The sequence below is a fragment of the Parus major genome, chromosome 7, assembly GCF_001522545.3.
Source record: "Parus major isolate Abel chromosome 7, Parus_major1.1, whole genome shotgun sequence".
Taxonomy (NCBI): Eukaryota; Metazoa; Chordata; class Aves; order Passeriformes; family Paridae; genus Parus; species Parus major.
In genome coordinates this window covers 16,495,564-16,514,763 of record NC_031776.1, presented here as the reverse complement: position 1 = coordinate 16,514,763, position 19,200 = coordinate 16,495,564, and the positions used below count along the sequence as shown (strand labels likewise).

The 19,200-nt window shown below is 42.5% G+C and overlaps 1 protein-coding gene across 1 annotated transcript in view; it reads right to left on the bottom strand.

The window, feature by feature from the left end:
* The window catches only part of WIPF1 (WAS/WASL interacting protein family member 1), a 52,063-nt gene that overhangs the window by 8,796 nt on the left and 24,067 nt on the right, over positions 1 to 19,200 (bottom strand). Inside the window, exons 3-5 of the mRNA XM_019007325.2 lie at positions 4,814 to 4,902; positions 3,216 to 3,345; positions 849 to 1,033 (exon numbers count right to left, since the gene is read on the bottom strand). Coding sequence (XP_018862870.1) covers positions 849 to 1,033; positions 3,216 to 3,345; positions 4,814 to 4,864 — 366 coding nt within the window. The 5' untranslated portion in view covers positions 4,865 to 4,902. The remainder of the gene's footprint in view (positions 1 to 848; positions 1,034 to 3,215; positions 3,346 to 4,813; positions 4,903 to 19,200) is intronic.

The following is a 19,200-nucleotide window of genomic DNA, read 5'->3' as shown; positions in this document are numbered from 1 at the left end:
CCGGGGCTGCGGTTCCGAACGGGCCGCGTCCCGAGGCTCCGCGGCAGCCAGGGAGCAGCCCGGCACGGGGCACCCCTGCTTTGAGGCTCAATCCCAACCCCGGCACCATCGGGAAACCACCCCAGAGAACCAGGCGACATCCTGATATTGCTTATGAGGCACGAGTTAAGTGGCCACAAAGTAACACAAGTGATGCAGCCATCATACAGAAAGCATATAAATAAAACCGGGAGGGAAGAAATGGTGAACAGCAAGTACTGAATACCATCAAACTGAGAGCAAAGTCTTAGCTTTTAAATTACATTTCACAACGAAAGTTCAGCAAAAGGCTCTTTTCAGCCCTTTCTAGTAGCTGTGAACTAAGGATGTAGTTGTGCACATCAGAAAGAAGGCAGCCGGCCCTGCAGTTCACAAGTACTATTCTGCGATGCCAGGAACTTTTGTATTAATACAAGTTCCCAAAAATAAACTGTGACACAATAGAAAATACCAGCTCTGAGAGACTGTTGTACACATGTGCTGAAAAATTATGTTAGCCTATAAAATATGTAACATTTGTAACACTCTACAACCCTCATTGCATAGTCCTTCTTCAACAAGTATGAAATCCTATGTCCTTAAAAAACTCAGTGGCCCCAGATATCCTTTGTTTAAAGGGTCATGAGGCTTGGGGCAGCTGTTTTGTCAGCCAGAAGCACACTCCAGACAAGCCTGCATCTGCAGTGTGTGTACCAGCCACCTGGGATGCCTCATACACTCCCTAAGCAATATTTGATGGTTTTCTCAATCCCAGCAGGTAATTTATTGCAGTGCTTATGAAGGTTTTAAGCAATGTCATTTTTTCACACTGAAAATTTAAGGTCTTTCTTACCAGCATCTCGATTTGCAGTACATCTGAGCTTCGGCATTCCTGCTTGAAAAAGGCCTCCAAGGCCAGGTGGTCCACCGCCAGTGAAGCCGCCACCACCGCCACCACCAAAACCCCCGCCACTGCCACCTCCTCCAAAGCCACCTCCACCAGATCCTTTGGGTTCTGTAGGGAATAAAAGATCCCCCATGTTAGTGAAGCAGGATTGATCCTGCAAAATCACTTCTTTCCATAGAGTAATGCTTGTAGCTGGGGAAAAATGGATGAACTTTGAAAACACACAAGGTTTGGATCATCACCACCACCACTCTACCCTAGAGGAGCTGGGGAGTAACCATAATAACCATAGCCTCTGTGTTTTATTAAGCCATCACTTTAGTCTGCTCTAGACTGGGGAGCAGAGCAAATTGCTGCAGAGAATTTGGAACTGAGCATGGATGAGACCTCTGAGAATATAATTTAGTCTTTGTTAGCACCTCAGTTGCTTCTTCCTGTTTCTTTGTACTTTTGCTCTCTTATGCTTCCCCTCCACTTCTCCATAAGCAGAGACAGGGCAATCTCATGGGAAAAAGGGAAGGAAGGAGGGAAGGCAGGTTCTTCCTTTGGAAGGTGTCTCTGGGGATCACTGCTGGGAACGCACAGAATTCTCTCATTATTGATGATATTGCAACATATCTACTTATTTAAACAAAGCCTAGTAGGAAAGGAGATGCCATTTCTGTAGGTTCAGAAGTGCAGTTACAGGATCATTAACTGTCAATGCTTCCAATAGGCAGGAATTATTTTATCAGCCCTCCCCCTTTTCTCTCCCATTTCTCTAATGTCAATATTTCTGCTGACAACTGAGTTGCCAAAAGTTAAATGGAAGTGTTTCCACAACTACAATACAGAGGAAGAGCCTTACTCAGAGAATCACTGCAAAATCAGCAGGTGCACAGGCTGGGGTATCTGTGGAGATCAGCTCTCAGATGCTGGGCCACACAGGCTAAGATCAATTGCTTAATTTCTTGGAATCTTGATTTCTACAACTTTGGGTGGGTAAAAATTTCACTGACTTCAAAGTAATTAAAACCTGTGGATAAAAAGCACTTCTAAAAATTTCCCCAAGGAAAAAGGAAGAGTGTATCCATGGGGGGGATGTTTCACATTATCCTCTTTCTTAAGCATGTCAGCTCAGTTTGGCTCTGACTCAGATAGGGTGTGACCCTCTGGAGAAATGCTGCTACCATGCTTTAGTCTTTCATCATGATTTGTTATTTCATGTAAATAAGATAATAGGCTGCATCATTTTTATCTTACTGTTCACCCCCTCCTTTAATCCCCTCCAGCTCATTACTACACTTAGAATATGTAACTTGACATTTAGAGATAATCTTTAAAAACTGTAGCTGGCTGACTGCAGGACTGTATCTAATTTTTATTTTTTTAATTATTTTTATTTGGTCACACTCCTCTGGGCATTTCCTTCTTTCATCATCATGTTCCTATCACAGTCCAGATTTTAACTGCATAGCCAAACCTAGATTGAGGTGTATTACATTTGCTAATTAGTCTGCAGAAGTGTCTTTTCTCCTTAGGTAATGAATGCTGCTCCTCTGTCAGCACAGGCCTGTGTTCCTCACTCTTCTCCTGTTTCTTTCTGCCTTCCCAATACTTTTGCTACATGGGCTTCTCCAGCCTCCTCCTGGCACGTACCAAGATGTGCTGTGAGACACAGCTGGATAAAGACCTTATTTCCATTCAGGTAAGTAGAGTCACTGCCTTGTGCAGTACTGCTGGGCTGGCTGAGCAGCAAGGCTCAGCCAAAAAGATAACACCCCTGAGTCACTCCAGGAGTGGCAAAACTGCATGCAGCAGTGACACACAGGTAGAGCTGTGGCTTCTGGCTCTGGTTTTGCTCTAAGTGCTACTGGAGCCAGTGGTGTCACGCCAGGCATGCATTTATTCTTATATTGTTTATGCAAAAGTAGAGTCTGAAATTCCACTTTATTCTCTGTCCTCTCCTCAGTCCTTATGGGGGTTTTGTTTGCTTGATCTGCTGCAGGTCCTCAGCAGAACTCCTGGTAGGGTTTGCATAGTTTTCTGATATAAGCAAACAGGAAAATAAATGACTTTATGAGAATTAGCAAACAAATTAGCATTCACATTGCATAAGCCACACTTGATTTCTCGGCTTACTGTTCATTCATGATGAATAGAATTTATTTTTGTGCATGATAATTTCTGTCACATTCTTTTATCTACTCTCATAGCAATTCATCTGATGATATATAAAATAATTTTCTGCTTTCAGATCTGTAGAACCATTCATGTCTACAGAAATTCCAACCTGTAGAATCATACTTACTGTCTAGAATTGGAGCACTTCTGTCATTAGTAACAGTCTTCTTGAGCTTTTTTCCTTTGGTAATATCAGATAATAGAGCATTTCGCCCTGCTTGTTCTGACCTGCTTAGGGATGGCTTTTCAGTATTCGCCTGCAAAACAAAAATTAAAAATGAGGAGGCAAAATAGATCCCAACTTCTAGATACAAAGTTCTGCTCAAATATGGTAGTTACTTGAGACTTCAGTGTCTGTTTTAACAGCACTGGAGTGGATAGGTAGCATACCATGTCTAGCTTTGTGAATGATACTACAGGTAGCTGGCCTTGTTACTGACTCAGAGTCCCCAACACTACTGCTATTCTAACCCACATTATTCATTAGAAACAGAATACTTCTATGTGAATTCACCTTTTCTGAACTGCTGATTTAGAATCTCTGATTTTTTAAAGCCAAGGCATATCTGTGGCAAATTGCCATTCTGGAGACTGAACAAGAACAGACCACACACACGTTGATTATCCAAGAAGGTATCCTTGAAAGTTGTGGTGAAATGCAATTTTGAGATAAATCAGAGCAAAGATGGACCTTTGCCATTTTTAAGTATTTCTTTCTAAGCTAATATAGTAGACAATCACCACTTCAATAATATTGGCCTCTTCATATAGACCAAATAAAACCTTTGGATGTATGAGGTTTGTCTCAATGATCCTCTCTCTTCAATTTATGATTTGGTGACACAGTTTTTCAAGAAACAACAAAAAACCTCCAAACAATATGCACTTATGCACATACACATATATATGGCTCTTTTTTCTAGGAAACAGCTCCTGAAACATTTTCTAATTTATCAGATCAGTGTAATGGAGATTTCCTGAAAGGTGGGGAGAGCTGTCACGGAAGGACCAAGCAGAGTCTGTATCTTGCTTGTGGTGGAAAATGAGGGAAAGACTCTTGAGAGACAGCCCATTCTGTGTAATCCTCTAGGTTTTTTGCTCTGAAAAAATCTAGGTACTTCAAAATGGCATTTCAAGAAGCCTCTTCCTTCTTGTCAGTGAGGTGACTGACTGTTGGCAGGGCAGGCACAGCACAGGCTCTATTCCAGTTTAAGTCAGGTCTGACGTAGTTTCACTCACCATGTTGTGCCAGCAGTGGATTCTGTGCTCTGATACCACAGGCTGGCTGAGGGAGTTATGCTAGCTAAGAGCTATCCTTACCAAATTTAAACAATTGGATTTATTTTTTTCCAGCTCAAGTCACAGAAATATTCCAGTAGAACAAGGGAGAAGGTGGGAGTACAGGTTCAGAGAAAGGCAAGGGGATAGCAGACTTCAACTCCCCATAGAAAAGCTGTTGTCTTTCCACTAGACCAACCACCAGTGTGGGAGGAATAAAAGGATGGAGAGTTAGAGTGGATAGTGACAGCCACATGAGAACTGGAAGGCAGTGGAAGTGATAGTTCTTCTTGTAAGATCAATGACCACCCATAAATAATATGTTGTAGACCTTTCTCCAAATATCATGGATACCCTCATCCACACCTCAGTATCTCTGGACATCCTGTCCAAAGCGACAACCAGCAGCAGAGAACAGTGCATGTATTTACCTCCCATAAAACTTACCAAGGCCAGTGTTGGGGGTGGAGGGGGAGCTGGAGGGGGAGGCACAGGCATGGTGGAAGGCTGAGCTCTGTCTGCTCTTGCTAAGAAACCTGCACAGCAAAACACAAACACACAAAGTCCAGAGATAAATACATTTTAATAAATACACTTCTGCTCAGCTAAAGAAACATCCTTGCAGTGAACAGGTTTATGTTCTGTATTTTTGAAGTCTAAATAATCAATCAAAAGCATTTTAATTATATGGAAACCAGCTGCATCTTTAAACAGGGGCTCCCTACATGATCCCCACTGCCATACAAATTCATAGATATACATCCAGTTTTGAACACTTACACAATCCATGCATTGCTATGGCACTGCACAAAATGCAGTAACCAAATTGAACTCTGTTAAACCCAACAATCTTGTTCCCATGGAAGTGCTTCAGCATAGCCCCACAGCTATACCATCAGCTCTTACCTAAAGAAGGCATCATACTTTAAGATCTTACTCAGGAAGAGTTGCTCATTTGTTAAATCCCTTTAGTTGCTAAAAGATTCCTCCACCTACACTGTTATGGGTAGAGTGGAACAGCAGAGCTCTGGGACAGACTCATGCTTCTTCCTCTCTCCCTGCTTGCTCTGAAGATCCCAAGCTCCAACATCATGTCTGAATATACCTTCCTCCTCCTCAGAAGTAGCACACACAGACATGATCTGGATATTCTCCCTAAGGAAGAAGAGCAAGCAGGCAGCCTGGCCTCTCAGCTGCAGGCTGCTGCAGACAGAAAAGCCTGGTGATAAAGCTCAGCCCTTCACAAGCTTCCCTGCCAGAGACCAGGCTCACACTTTTCCCTGCCGCAAGCTGAACTTAGCTTCGAGCAATCCTAGGAGGGTCACACTTGAGATACAGGGATTAAGTACAACAAAATTATGGAACAACTAAAAAATAAAAAAAGGCCCAAGTATCAAGGAGTGTATTTTCAAGTCACAAGGGCTTTTTGTGGCATTTTGGCATACAGCTTGCTGGAACTGTGCCTATCAGGGGCTTTGGAGCATTTCTAATAGTGCTATGGCATTTCAGCATGTCCTTCACTCTTTTATCTGAGCTTTCACCCATGCTGGCCATTCACCTGAGCCACCTTTAGTAACAATGATTTGTTACCACTTATATAATGTTTGCATAAGACAGGTAAATACAGTGGGAATAGGAACAAGGGTAATTCTCCAGACAACCCCAGGCTGATGGCTGAGATCCACAGGGCATTTATTTACATGAACACGCTGCTCTTACTTTTTAAAGCAACTTGATTGTATTAGATGAAACCGAGGGGAAGTGTAATAGCACAGTATCTGTTAAATCAACATCATGCCACGTACACTAACCTTTACAGTTAAAATGAACATTAGGAAAATGTGCTGAATGAAACAAAATGGCATTTGCAGTGAGTCACCACCTATGAAGTCTGTAATGGCTCTGACATGATCCATGATATGCGTGTCAGAAAAAATTGTTTAGAAGTACAGATTTACCTCATCAGATGCTCAGGCTTCAAAAGAATTAGAATACAGCTGTAACTCCCCCTTCCCACACCCCTCTCCCCCCCAAATTGCTGAGTTACCTTCCTCAGAAGAAATTTTTCTGAAATAAGACTTTAGTGGATTTTATGTAAAATCTTTAGGGAGGAAGGAGTCAAACACATCACCCATAGCTCTGGCTGACCATCTAGAAAAATCATGACATTCAAAGTGGTGTGAGGCACTAGTGCTGTCCCAAGTGTCGGCAGGTTTTCTTCTCCCATACTGCAGAAACTGTTTCCAGTTACTGCGAAAGAGTGAGCAGAGCAGAGGGGAAGCTGGCAGATAGACAGACTGACTGACAAAGAGGAAACTGTGTGAAGGCAAGCCTACACAGTGCTGTGCAAATGCACGCGTTCACAAAGTCCTGCAAACAGACCAGCCTGCTCTCATCAGTCCTCTGCTGCATTCCTGAGCATCTTAAGCTCCTCCAGAGAAACAACAGATTCATATTCAGAGGTTCAGCTTGAATTTAGTTACATTTCCATCTTCCAAATTTGTAGCTCTCACTGAGCTCTGCACAAAGCCCTATCCTTTCCCAATCAGCGTATTCTAAATGCAATATTTGAAATCTGAAACCTATTAAAAGCACCAAGACTAATGCTGCTTTGTTCTTCAGCTTCCTGTTTAAAAAAATGGTCAACAGGAAAATAATTTCTTACAGTAGACCACAACCATCCTGTTTCTTAACACAGTCTTTTCACAGCTGCAGATGTCTCTAACTTAACTGTGCCATGAGGGTACTCCACCAAGCTTTTAACTGCTTCATTGGATTAAAAAGAGAAATTCTTCTCTCTGCATTGCTTTGCTAAGAAGTCAAAGCAGTCTAGCTAGTGTACCATCAGTCTCTTTGGCACTCCATGTGTCACAGGAAAGTTTCTGGAGCGGGCAGACTACAGTTTGGTTTGATATCAGGCTTTTAAATGAAGGCAGCTCAGATCTGAATGCACCAAGTGAGCCAGGTGGTCTGTGAAGCACTTCCTGTAAAATACCGTAACTTGTCTACCTCCCTAACTAATCTCCTAACTTGTCAGTTGGAGATTGTTTCCCACTTGGGCTGCTCTGTTCTACTTTTTCCCCCTTTTAACTGGATTGTTTTAGATCAGCTTCTTAGGGAACTGGTGGCATAAAGAGGAAGTAAGGTGATGCTTGAAGCCTGAGCTCTCTAAGGGGAAGCCACTACCCACAAAAACATCCAGCTTCTCCAAAACCATCTCTGCACACATGATTTGCAAGGAGGCAAATGTGGTGAGAAAGGCACTAGGTGTTCCCTCCTTCTCTATCCCATCTTACATGTACCTGTACTCAACCACTGCACACTAGCCAGTGTTTCTGGTACTGGAGGGCCTCTCAACAGAGCTGCCATCGAAATTAGGCACACACTGGTGAGCTTGTATTTTGCTGCTGTTGAACAAGCCCTACAGCCCTCAGAGACAGGCTGGGAAATAGCATTTTGGAAGCACAGGACAAGCTTCTGTAATAAACCAAACCCTGGCAAAACTGGCCTGAAGTTTAACAAGAGCATCCTGCTGCAGGGTTGTTTACTCAGGGTGCTCTAGAGCACACACTTCCTTTAGGAGCCATCAGAAAAGAGATCACATGACGTGACTGAGAAACCTGTGTGCCCACACAAAAACGTACAATGTGTGCACTTACAGAGCCCATAAAACACCCTAGATTGTCAAATTTTTGTTTAAAACCAAAGTTGCGATACTGCTTCACTCTTACTTTTGCCACTCTGACTCTGCTCCTGCTGATGAAAAAGAGATTTTTAGAAACTCAAGCTGAAGCTTTGCAGGAAGAAACAGCACCTCTGTCTTTGAAGCTCTAACTCATCCTGCTGTTTGGTTGTTAGACTTTGTACAATCTACTTCTTTCTCTGACTCACTGTAAGCAAAAATAAAAGAGGTGCTCTCTGGATTTTAAAATTTGATCCCTATAAGCCCATATGAAGAATAACAATGGTCTGAAGAGATGCAGTGACCTGGTGACTTGCTCCCCCAGTACACGACAGTGCTGGGAGTAGCCCTTGGGATGAGAGCTACTCTTGGGCCGCAGAACCAAAGCGGCTGAGTCAGCACAATGCTGAACTCAAACTCTGCAGCTGCTTTGATCATCACCAATTCACAAGACCACTGTTTCTTACAGAACACAGAGATGTCTTGAGTTGTTAAGTGTAACTCTGCAATTAGAGGAAAGCTTTGGTTACTGTCCTACATTTCTGCAGTGGACTCACATCATTTGCTCTTGGTCAGTGGGGAAGAGCTGAATTTAAGAAAAGGCTACGAAAATAGGCTAGAAAATGTTAAACTGCTAAAGGCTGGCACTACAAAATACTTGAAATAGTAACCAATCCACCTAGTAATAAATTTTACCCACTAAATCTGTTAACAACCAAGTTTCTTATAATGCTTGGTGCTGCAAGGTGTTGAAGAGGAACTGGTTCCAGAAGACCAAGGCTGAAGGTGACACGTGTCCCAGCATATTTTTTAGGCACCAGTGTAAACTACCACAGCTTTTAAGAAGCCATGTAGAAGCGTTATGTCTGGGTGAGTGTTGGTGGAGCAGCAGAAAGGACTGCAGTAACTAACCCGCACACATACACTGCAGCATCAGCCAGTGAGCACCAAGCACAGAGGTGTGGATTGCCAGCACGAGAAGGATTTCCACAGCCAGCCACAGCAGCTGCTCTCCCACTGCACCAGCAGAGCCGCAGGTCCATGGGCCAGGAGCAGGCACCCACCCCTGCAATCCTCACTCTCTCTGCCCTGCCTGGGCCAGCGCCCTGGGGCTGGGGCAGTCTCCCTGCAGCCGAGCTCATGGAGCCCATGTCTGCTGCCTCTGGGAAAAGCCACCCTCGCCTCCAGCAAATGAGATGATCCAACTCTGCCTAAGTAAAGAATACCTGCATACAGAAACTAATTTCTGCAAACTACCAGGTACATCCAGCAGCCGCCATCAGGAACGATATTCAAATGTTGTGTTAGGCAACGCACCACGATAAAAACTCCTTTCATTTAAAAACTGAAGTAGAGGAGAGAGGGAATATACATCGCATTCTGCAAAGAGCTCCTTGCTCTGCGGAGTAATCCAAAAAGAGCAAAAATGGCACTACACTGAATCTATTGAAACACTAATTTTGGGCACTTGAGATTTCATTTAGTATTTCAGAAATCATTTCAGGAGCATTATGAATGCTAAAAAGAAACAAAATGAAACAACATTTATTGTTGGATGGACAGTGTGAACAACCACACTGCAAGTGCATGGTTTGTATCCGGCCAGACATTTTGAGCTGCTTGAAGGCCCTCCCACTTAAACATTGAGTCAGAGGCAGACAGACAAACTCACTGTGGTTAATCATTTCCTGCATGATTAATTTCTAAGCAAAAAAAGAGGAAGGAACAAACAACTGTAGAAATAAAACAGAATTTATAAATTTAAGGGGAAAAAAATCCTGAAAATGCTGATTGCTCCCCTATGCAAAAGTTCCCAACTTCCAAACCAGTACTGATTTGGTTCTTTCAAAATCCATTACTTTCTCCTAATGAAAAGATCATTTTTTTTAATTTTAAAATCTGAATTTGAGGAAATTGGGCTACATTACCAAGTACTTAAGTAAGGTAGCTGTCAAAACAAAAAGGGCAGCTTTACAAATTACTAAGCAGTCAGAAAATCACCTACAATCAGTTTTATACAGATGACAATATTTTTTCATTAATCATTTTTTTTTAAACAGAGTACTGAGCTATTAAACTTTTTTGCCAAAAATAGCTACAGTGATGTCATGAAATTTGAGCCCCGCTGTTCCCAATTTCCTTGGCAGACCTGAGCCACTGTAATTCTACATGTCCCATGTTCCACCACCCCAATCTCCCAAGGCCAGAGGAGCTGCCTGCACCAGGTGTCAGTCCAGGAGCATGGCACAGCATGAATGAGAACATCAGAGGATACTGAAGGTGCTCCTCCCATGCAACACCATGCCAGTAAATCCCCCCTAAAAACATCAGGTATTTTTCTTCTCTTTTTATTAAAGTTTCTAGAGTTTCTAAATATATAAAAATCTATAAATAAATATACAGATAGATGAGTTTAAGTCCCTAAAGAGTTCAACAAGGGTACCAAACCAAATTCAGTTGAGCATGAAGCTACCGGAAGATACTGAAGAAGAATTCCCTTATAGGGTAAAGAAAAAATATTTAGGAGACTCTCTGGCCTCAATCACTTGCACATGGAGGAGTGAAAAGCCTATCTGGCACTCAAATAACCTGATACAAGTTTTAATTGAGACACTGCTGTCTCAAAAGTATAGGAAGCCTATACACGGCAGGAGAGCCTGGATTTTCCTTCTCCTAGCTAGGATAAAACTTTTGAGGTTGAGGAGTTTCAGAGGAACAAAGTGCTTATAAAATGTTACTGTTGGTATTTTTGGGTCATTTAACACCAGTGCTGGTCTTTTAAGAATAGTTTTTGTCTGAGAAGACAATCCTTTTGATGCAGGGGCTACAAGACTTTGTGGCCTGAGACAGGACATTATAAGGGTGTGAAAATATAAATTGTCCTCTCCTTTCTGGAGGAAGCTGTGGTAGCAAAAGAAGGCACTAACTTTTCACCCTTAAAACCACTTGCATAGATCTGGACACCCAAAAGAAAGACCGAAGAGGAGAAGTTTCTCTGAATGTCTCAGACCCAGGGAAACTCTGGGGAGCTGATGCTGCCAGAGAGAGGAAGCCTACTTTACTGGGGACTTTTGGCATTTCAAGGAAACTCTCCACAGTACCTGAAATAAGTGGTTTGAGTATGACTCTCCACCACGCTGAAAAATGCCACCCCTTACACAAAATGCCAGGGCAGAGGAGGTATACCAGTCAGTGATGGAGAGCACTTGCCTAGACCCAGAGCCAAAGTTTCCTTCCTTTTCCCACCAACTGCCATTGGAGGGGTGAAGGATGATAAGCTTTATTCACAAGTACATGTGAAAGCAGATGAGGTCTATGTGGCCCTGAAATAGGATTTGGCCCAATCTGAACACCACACAGGAGGATCTCCCACAGGGAAGTGCACCTTTCCCAATTGGACAGTGACCAGTATGGGGGGATGCACGCCATCCTGCTGCAGGTAGGGACCAAAAAGGAGAGAAGTGGAAGGCAAGAGCCTGAAGGGTCTCTAGCAGAAGTGCATGGGGTAGTTCTTGGGAAAGAAACAGATGTCAAGCCAGTATCACAGTGAGCCTTTTTCCTGCCCTACCAAGGCTACAGAGAGAAGATGAATTTTTTTTGTTTGCTTTGGACACAGTCTTTACAATAAATTGCAGAGTTAGGTTAGCTCAGTTACAACATTGTGAGAGGCACGTGGAAGGTGGAGGTGTTGGGGAGCTAGTGAGGACCAGTAAAGATAAATAACAACAAGAACAAACAAAAGACATGACTAGTTAGGGGGAAAAAAGTGAAGATGCTGTCAGGTGCTTTGACATCTCTATGCGTGTTATGCCAGGCTCCTGTGCTCCGTCAACCCTACAGCATCTCCATCTTCCTCCACACTCCTTCCTCATGCTCACTCCCTCATCCCAGAGCATCCAGCCAAGCACAGTGATCCTCCAGTCAGCACGATCTGCAGTTCACACTGGGAAATTCCCCAGAGACATAAAACCCCCTAAACACTTTGCATCTACTTCCTACCACCACAGGAATACAGCAACAGAGCGGGTTACTTTGTGTGTCAGTGACAAGTGAATCAACAGCCCCCTGAGCCAGCACGTGACCACAGGTGCCCAGACCAGTAACAGCCAGATGCACCTATGGTCCCCAGCAAGCTGCATCCAGCAAACCTCATCTGTCAAACACAATCGAGAGCTAGATGGACAAAATACAGCAGTGCTGCATCCATGGAAAATTACAGCTAAGAAATAGGCTGCTATGGTGACAGAACATTGTTTCAATCCAAGTATTTCAAAAAGATTTTTCTTTCAGTGAAATATTTCTCAAAATATGCAGATGATCACAGGCAATGGCTAATTTTGGAGGGCTGCTTCTAGTAACCAACATAGTCACTGTTTGGAAAAAACAGCTAAGCTTTTGGTCAGTTTAAGTGTCTGGATGTTGACTTGAGAAAAGCTGATAATGTAAGAGCAAACACTCTATAGCAGAAAGTATCTGACTCACTGAAAACAAATTAGTTACATCTAATCCATACTCCTATAATTTCTTTCAGCCAGTGCCCAAAGGAGCTCTACAAAAATATTCCTGTCTGCGCAGACAACAAGGGTCAGGTCACATTCCCCACCACAGCAACCTGATCCTGGGGAATGGGACCTCAGCCCTGCAAGGGACACCTGGAGCAAAGTCCCTGCACCAGGCACCTCAGGAGGGAGTCAACAGAGAGTTTCAAAACAGGCACACTTGTGTCATTCCTCAGCAGGAGGCCAGGACCAAATCCTGCAGAAAAGACTGGGCTGTATCCCAGTCCTCAGGACAGGAGGACATGTTCAGACATTGCAACCTCTGACAGCTCCATCCCCATCCCCATGGGCACCCTCATACCAAAAGATGAAGAGTCCTTCCCCCATCCACTGTGCAAAAAGCCCTAGGGCAAAAGGCTTCACCCTCTCTCCCAGACAGAAGTGATGGTTAAGGACAAGCTGTCTGTGAACTCTCCTTCAGCTGTCCAGAGCAGAGCTGCCTGCAACACTCCACCCTCTAGCACCCACCTCAGCCTTCAGTAGAGGTGAGTGTTGGAACCAGCACACGAGGCTTTACCCAGGCACACTGCCCCAGCACAGCCAAGGAGGATCCAGACAGCCTGGAAAGGGACACCTGACTCCCAGCGCTCTGGAGAGGCCACAGGGACAACCTCTCCACACAGGGACAACATATTTGCGGCAAGAAAGGACCTGATGTCTCTTTTCAACTTATTCCCTCACCTGTTCCTCCTTGTGAACATATAGTGTTCACAAAATAGTGTTCCTTATACATAGCCCAAGAGCTTCTCTGCAATGGGGCTGCTTTTTCCAGTGTCTCATCACTGTAGTAGTGATCACTCAATGTCATGTGGCTGCTCAGCACTGCACAGCTTTCTCCCCAAAACCATCTTAAGCTCGAGGAGCTGTTGGTAGGGTGAACAGGCTAGTTCAAAAATTAAGGATTTCTGACTATTGCCTCCAGATTATTCAGTCCTAAATCAAAACAAAAATAATTGCACTTAGGACTTTGTCCACCTTCTTATCCTCACAACATGGCACCACTCATCTCTGGCCACACAGGGTCACTCACGGCCTGGCAGTGGCAGGCAGCTAACAGCGAGGGGCAGGAAAGGATGTCTCCCACAAGCCACACATGGTGACCCAGAAGCAGAAAGACATGGCCTGGCCTTTGGAATCCCCAGCTTGTTACCAGACGAAAACAGCTTTTGTTCACAAGAGTATATCTACCTTTTGCCTTTCCACCTATTGCTCTACTTATTTTTCTAGGTTGTTACAGCTCTGACCACCTGTTTGTTTTGCGTAACATGACAACAATTCTGCTATTTTACCCAAATTGACAGAAACCTGGAGCATTTTTTCTCTTCTATCCACTTTTTTTGGTAGCGTAACAGGCCAAAAGTACCATAAATTACTCCAAAAGGAGGTTTTTTTTGACATTTGAGCTGTTACAACTTTCAGTACACACAGAAAAAAAGTCAAGAAAGCAATCAAATATGGAGAGCAAGCTCTGGGGTTTTGCTGGAGGACTTCTGCTGCCCACAGTTGCCGTCTGGTGTGCTGCAGTCCCCTTCAGAGCAGCAGTTATAATGAGAGGGGCTTCTCTCAGCAAGTCCTGAGGCTGGGATGAAAAGAGCTGGTTTGGAGCCACAGATTACATTGCTGGAGCTATGGGACACCCCACACTCTTCATGCCCAGGGAACTAAATTAATTACGATGTGACCTGCACAACACCACTGCTGATGGTGCCTTCCTTCACTTTTCTCTTATCAACAGGATGACACAAAGCTGCAGTCAAAAACATTTAACAATAATGAATACATATAGAAAAGGAACAAGGATCTCCCACACTGTCAGACTGCTTTATTTCTCAGTAGGTGTAGGTTTAGAATTCAGTTTGCTTCAGCATTCAAATAGGCTTTTCCAATATAAAGCATTTTCTTCATCACAATCAACTAAGTCTTACTAAACATGCAGTGAATTGTGGCTGGTCTACTAAAGGCAGCACCTATAAAATGATATTAAAATAGTAACTGCCTCTAAAGGGGAAATCTGAGGCATATAAGGGCAAGACATGTGGAATGAATTTAAAGCACCATTTTCCAATCCCTGTCTCTTATAAATATTACAATATTCCTATGAGAATGTTGAAAAACTACAGTGCACAAGAGATCAGCTCAGATTTCACATCAAAAGCCCAAACAAAAAGCTAAGTGGCCTGGGCAGTCATCAGGGAAAGACCAACTGCACAAGCAAGAGTGCATTAGAGTTTTTACAGCCCAGGTGTTGACGTAAATTAGAGTAACTTGAATAGCTGTCATTAGAGGAGCAATCAAAGACTGATCAGCCTGGAGTGTGGGAAAAACAAAACAAAAGCCAGCCCCAGATCTGCCTAATGTAAGGGCGCCTGCTCCACCAGAGACAGCGCAGAAAAACCACCACCTCAGAGCCAGGGTACTGTCAATAAAAGCCTCGGTTCAGTGCAGCAAGACCCATAAATCAGTTTTGTGAGAAACAGGCAACCCAGCCCGGTAGAGATTTTAATTAAAAAAGAAAAAAAAAAAAAGAAGTCATTTTCCATTCTTAAAGTTAATTTTGAAAGATTTGAGGCCGCAAAGTGATGAGAAACCTCCACTAGACTGGGTAGAGATGGAGAGCCTGAATTTATTCTCACTAGAGTTCATGGAAAGGCTCAGGCCAGTTTTCAGAGGAGACTGGAAGAGACCCATAGTACCTTCTGACTTTGCTGAAGCATTTGAACTTTTTGAGGTCAGACTTAGAGATTAAGAAGAGTGCATCCCATGAAGTCCCTTTATGTTTTGTCCTGTGTAGGGATTTTCACTGTAGCCTGGGGTTTGGTATCATTTGTAAGGCACCAAATTATATTTGCACGTAAGTAATGAATTTGAGAAGTGCCACAGTCAGCAAGCAAGGCTGGCACCGACTCCCACAACACCATCCTTTGGATCAGGAAGGCTGGTGGAGCAAGGACTACAGCCATAGATTGCACAGAGATGCCATGCTTTGTGTTCAGCACTGCTGGTACACTGCTCCATGAACCTGGGGAGAACAACCAGCAGGACAGGCTGTCATCTGCCTCCAAGGACCACAACCAATTGAAAAACTCCCCATAACTTACCCTCTGTGCCCTGCTCACAAACCACAAACTGAACAGAAACTCACACCGCATCTTACTAACTGACTAGGTACTAAATGAGAACTCATTCTGCATATCATTTGTATCCCGTGTTCACAAACCTTCTCTGAGCTTCACTTCAAAAAGCTGCAAAACAGCATTTGATTTCCCATTTAAAGGCTTATTTAGGTAATGTAGCCAGGAAAAGCTAAGTTCTTTGTAGACTCTGCTGGGATGCTACAAACAACTTTACAAGTAATTATGTTGCAAGTTACTCTTTTACAATGCATATTGCCTAAGGAATTAGTACAAAAATTTACAATAAAGCAACTGAAAATTTTCAGTTTATTGACTTATAAATGAATATAGACAAAATATACCATTTCTTTGCATATTTTTGGTATTTACGAAGGTAGATATTTTATCTTAGATCCTCCTCTGAGAACAGCTACAAAATGAAACTCTCTCTTACAACTTTTACATGATAGCTTACAGTAATTAATTACTATCACTTTCAAACCCCCAAAATGCTAATATACATGAAGCTGGGCAATGTATGCTGGGCACCTGCACACACAGAAGCTGGACAACAAAGCATCTATCTTCACAAACATCCAAAGAAACCCTCAGTATCCATTTCTCCTTGCTTGGAAAAGAGCCTCTGCCCTCTGAGGTTTGGCCTGTTCTATAGTTCATGCTGTGTCTCGGAAAGCTTTCAGATGGGCTGCTATGGTTTCAGTAACTATTTTTAAAGGTTATGGGCAATACAAAAACATCTCTACATATCTTCTCTCTGGAAGAGACTTTAAAATAAGGATGGAAATAATAAAAGAAAGGGAAAAGAGGGGACAAAAAATAATCTGAAGCAAAGAGAGGGTTTTCTTGAGCAAACAACCCCTCCCCAAACTCTAGGACTTCAATTGGCCCCTTCTTGGAGCCAATCTTAGCTCATCCCAAACTACCCAAGATACTGTGGCCAAAAGTTCTAAATGGTTCTACATGGTCTGTTCTAAATGGTCTACAAATGGTCCATAAAACTTCAGAAATTGCATCCAAAGCAATAAAAAAACCCAACCAGAAGATAAGCCTAGGATAAGAGATTAATTTTAATCTTAGATATCTTACCATACACATTATGGTTTGAAAAGGATCAATTCAAAAACAATAAAGAATAGCAATAATATTACTGAAAACACATTATTGCACATATGAAATTACATGATCATCTGATATCCTGGCAGTACTGGCAAATGATGCATTGTTCTAATCCATATTAAAAACAAAGCCAAAATGTTATGTTCCTGCACCACCCAATTATCTGCCCAGTTGGAATCCAGCAATAAACTTCTCCTGCAACTTCAGAGGTATAGATGGATGAAGCAATATATTACTGCTATTAAAAAATGCTCAATAAGACAATGCAAAAACTACCTTTAGATGGGCTGTACAAAATTAACAGACCATATAACTATTAAGGAACCATAAAGTAAAGCAGACTGAAGGTTGCCATCTCTGCATTGCTTGGTACTTTGCATCATATATAAAAATCTACTAAATCTGACCATCATTTTCTCTCTTTTAAAAAACATACATTTTTATACTGACATTAGTTTTGTTGTAACTAGAACAAGAAAAGCTTAATTTTAAGAGGCTAATTTTTGTATTAAAAATAAAATGAAACAAAAAAAAAAAAACCAAAACAACAAACCCCACCTGTCCTTATAGCTGATAGGAGCTGCCCTGGTTTCATTCCAGACCTAAGAAGTCTTCTTAGACTTAGAGGAAGATATGACCCAAAAGCAGTAATGGAGAATCTCTATGATAAATTATGAAGGCTGCCTGTTGAAGTTCTAGGGCTAAAGCAGACTAGAGGCAGGGACAATAAAGATTCATCTTTTCCTTTTGAGTACTGAGCTGCTGAATCCATCATCTATCTTATCCTGAGCTGACCAGCACTTCCCTGCTTCCAACACCAGTTACTGGACAAAAAGAGCTGCTACCTAATGGAAATATGTATAGACACTCTGCAGAGGATCTCCTGCTCTAGACTCATTCCTTGGGAAAGGCAGCCCCAAAGCAAATTAGCGGCCTGCTGAGTGCCCTGCAGAAGGTCAGCACCAACCCAGGAGCTTTTGGAACTTGTGGACTGATGTTTAGATATCCCCAGGCAAGGAGTCTGACGCCCTGGTGGCTGTTTGCTCAGATTCCCATCCACAGCTGAAGCAGTGGAAGGACAAACCTGAAACTCTTTCTCCTCAGTTTGCATTTAGTTTGTCTTTTTGCAAACCAGTCAAAATCTAACCCACAGCACAGTGAACACCTCTTCATAGGTTATAGGAGAGACCTTAGCCTTCAGCATCTGAGTCTGCATGTGTGCAGTCACCAGCAATACTCATGTGCTGTTCCTATCACCGGCAATTTCCATTTGGTCCAATCTGGAAAACATCCTGAGTAATACAAGGATGAATTTTTCTGTTAAGTATTTCCAACACTGCCTTTTGCCAAGAAAAAAATGTCAAAAGTCACTTGGAAAAGAAAGCTACAGCTAAGAGACATTTCAATTATTTCATAAATAAACTGCCAAAATGCAAAGAACAAAATCCAGGCAATATTAATATTCTTTGTATTTATATCATTATAAGCCAAGCTGAGATCAAAGTATTGACCAACCACAATTACACTTTGTTTCATTTACTAGAACAGAGCTATAATAAAAATTTTATTTACGACAGCTTTGTAAAGCCATTTTTACATAAATCCTTCCATCTGCCTTTGCAGCAGGACTTGCTATTTATGCAATATATACATTTATGAAATACAGGCGAGATAACATTGAATTGGAGGTTTCAGATTATACACCTGGGCCTTTAGCTGAATACTCAGTGACATTGGGACCATGAAATTTGTACATATGCATCTGAGTACACAGCACACATCTGCAGCAAGTAATGCCAATTTAAACACCTACAGTAAGGTGTTTAAGCACAGTTAAGTTGTCTGTGACTAATCTAAGGTTTCATCATTCAGTTGGAAGCCCTATAAGATAGCTTCTCAAGATTTCATTTATGAAATAAGCTTCTCTACTTGTTTTGGCAATTATCTAATAGATGGAAAGATACCAGCTCTGTTTTTCATCAGTCTGCTTCCTTCAAACTCAAAGCAATTCTAATGTTACGTGAACGACAATGCAAAGCACTAAAATTCGTGTGCGTTTAATAATGGGGGGTTTGGGTTAAAAAAAAAAAAGAGAGAGAGAAAGGGAAACTATTTTTATGTCTTGTCAAAGCTCGAGACTTGAAGAGATTTCAATCTTAATGTATTGACATGGCTGATGTAGCACAGGGCTCTCTGACTGATGCTGACTGCCCTGATTATCCCCTGGTCCTGTGAGGGACATGGGCAAATTGGTGCTGCTCCAGCTAGGACTGGGAGGACACAGATGCAGGCTAGCAAGAAGGCACACAGTCCTGCAAAGGGCTCTAGTTTAAAACATGGCAC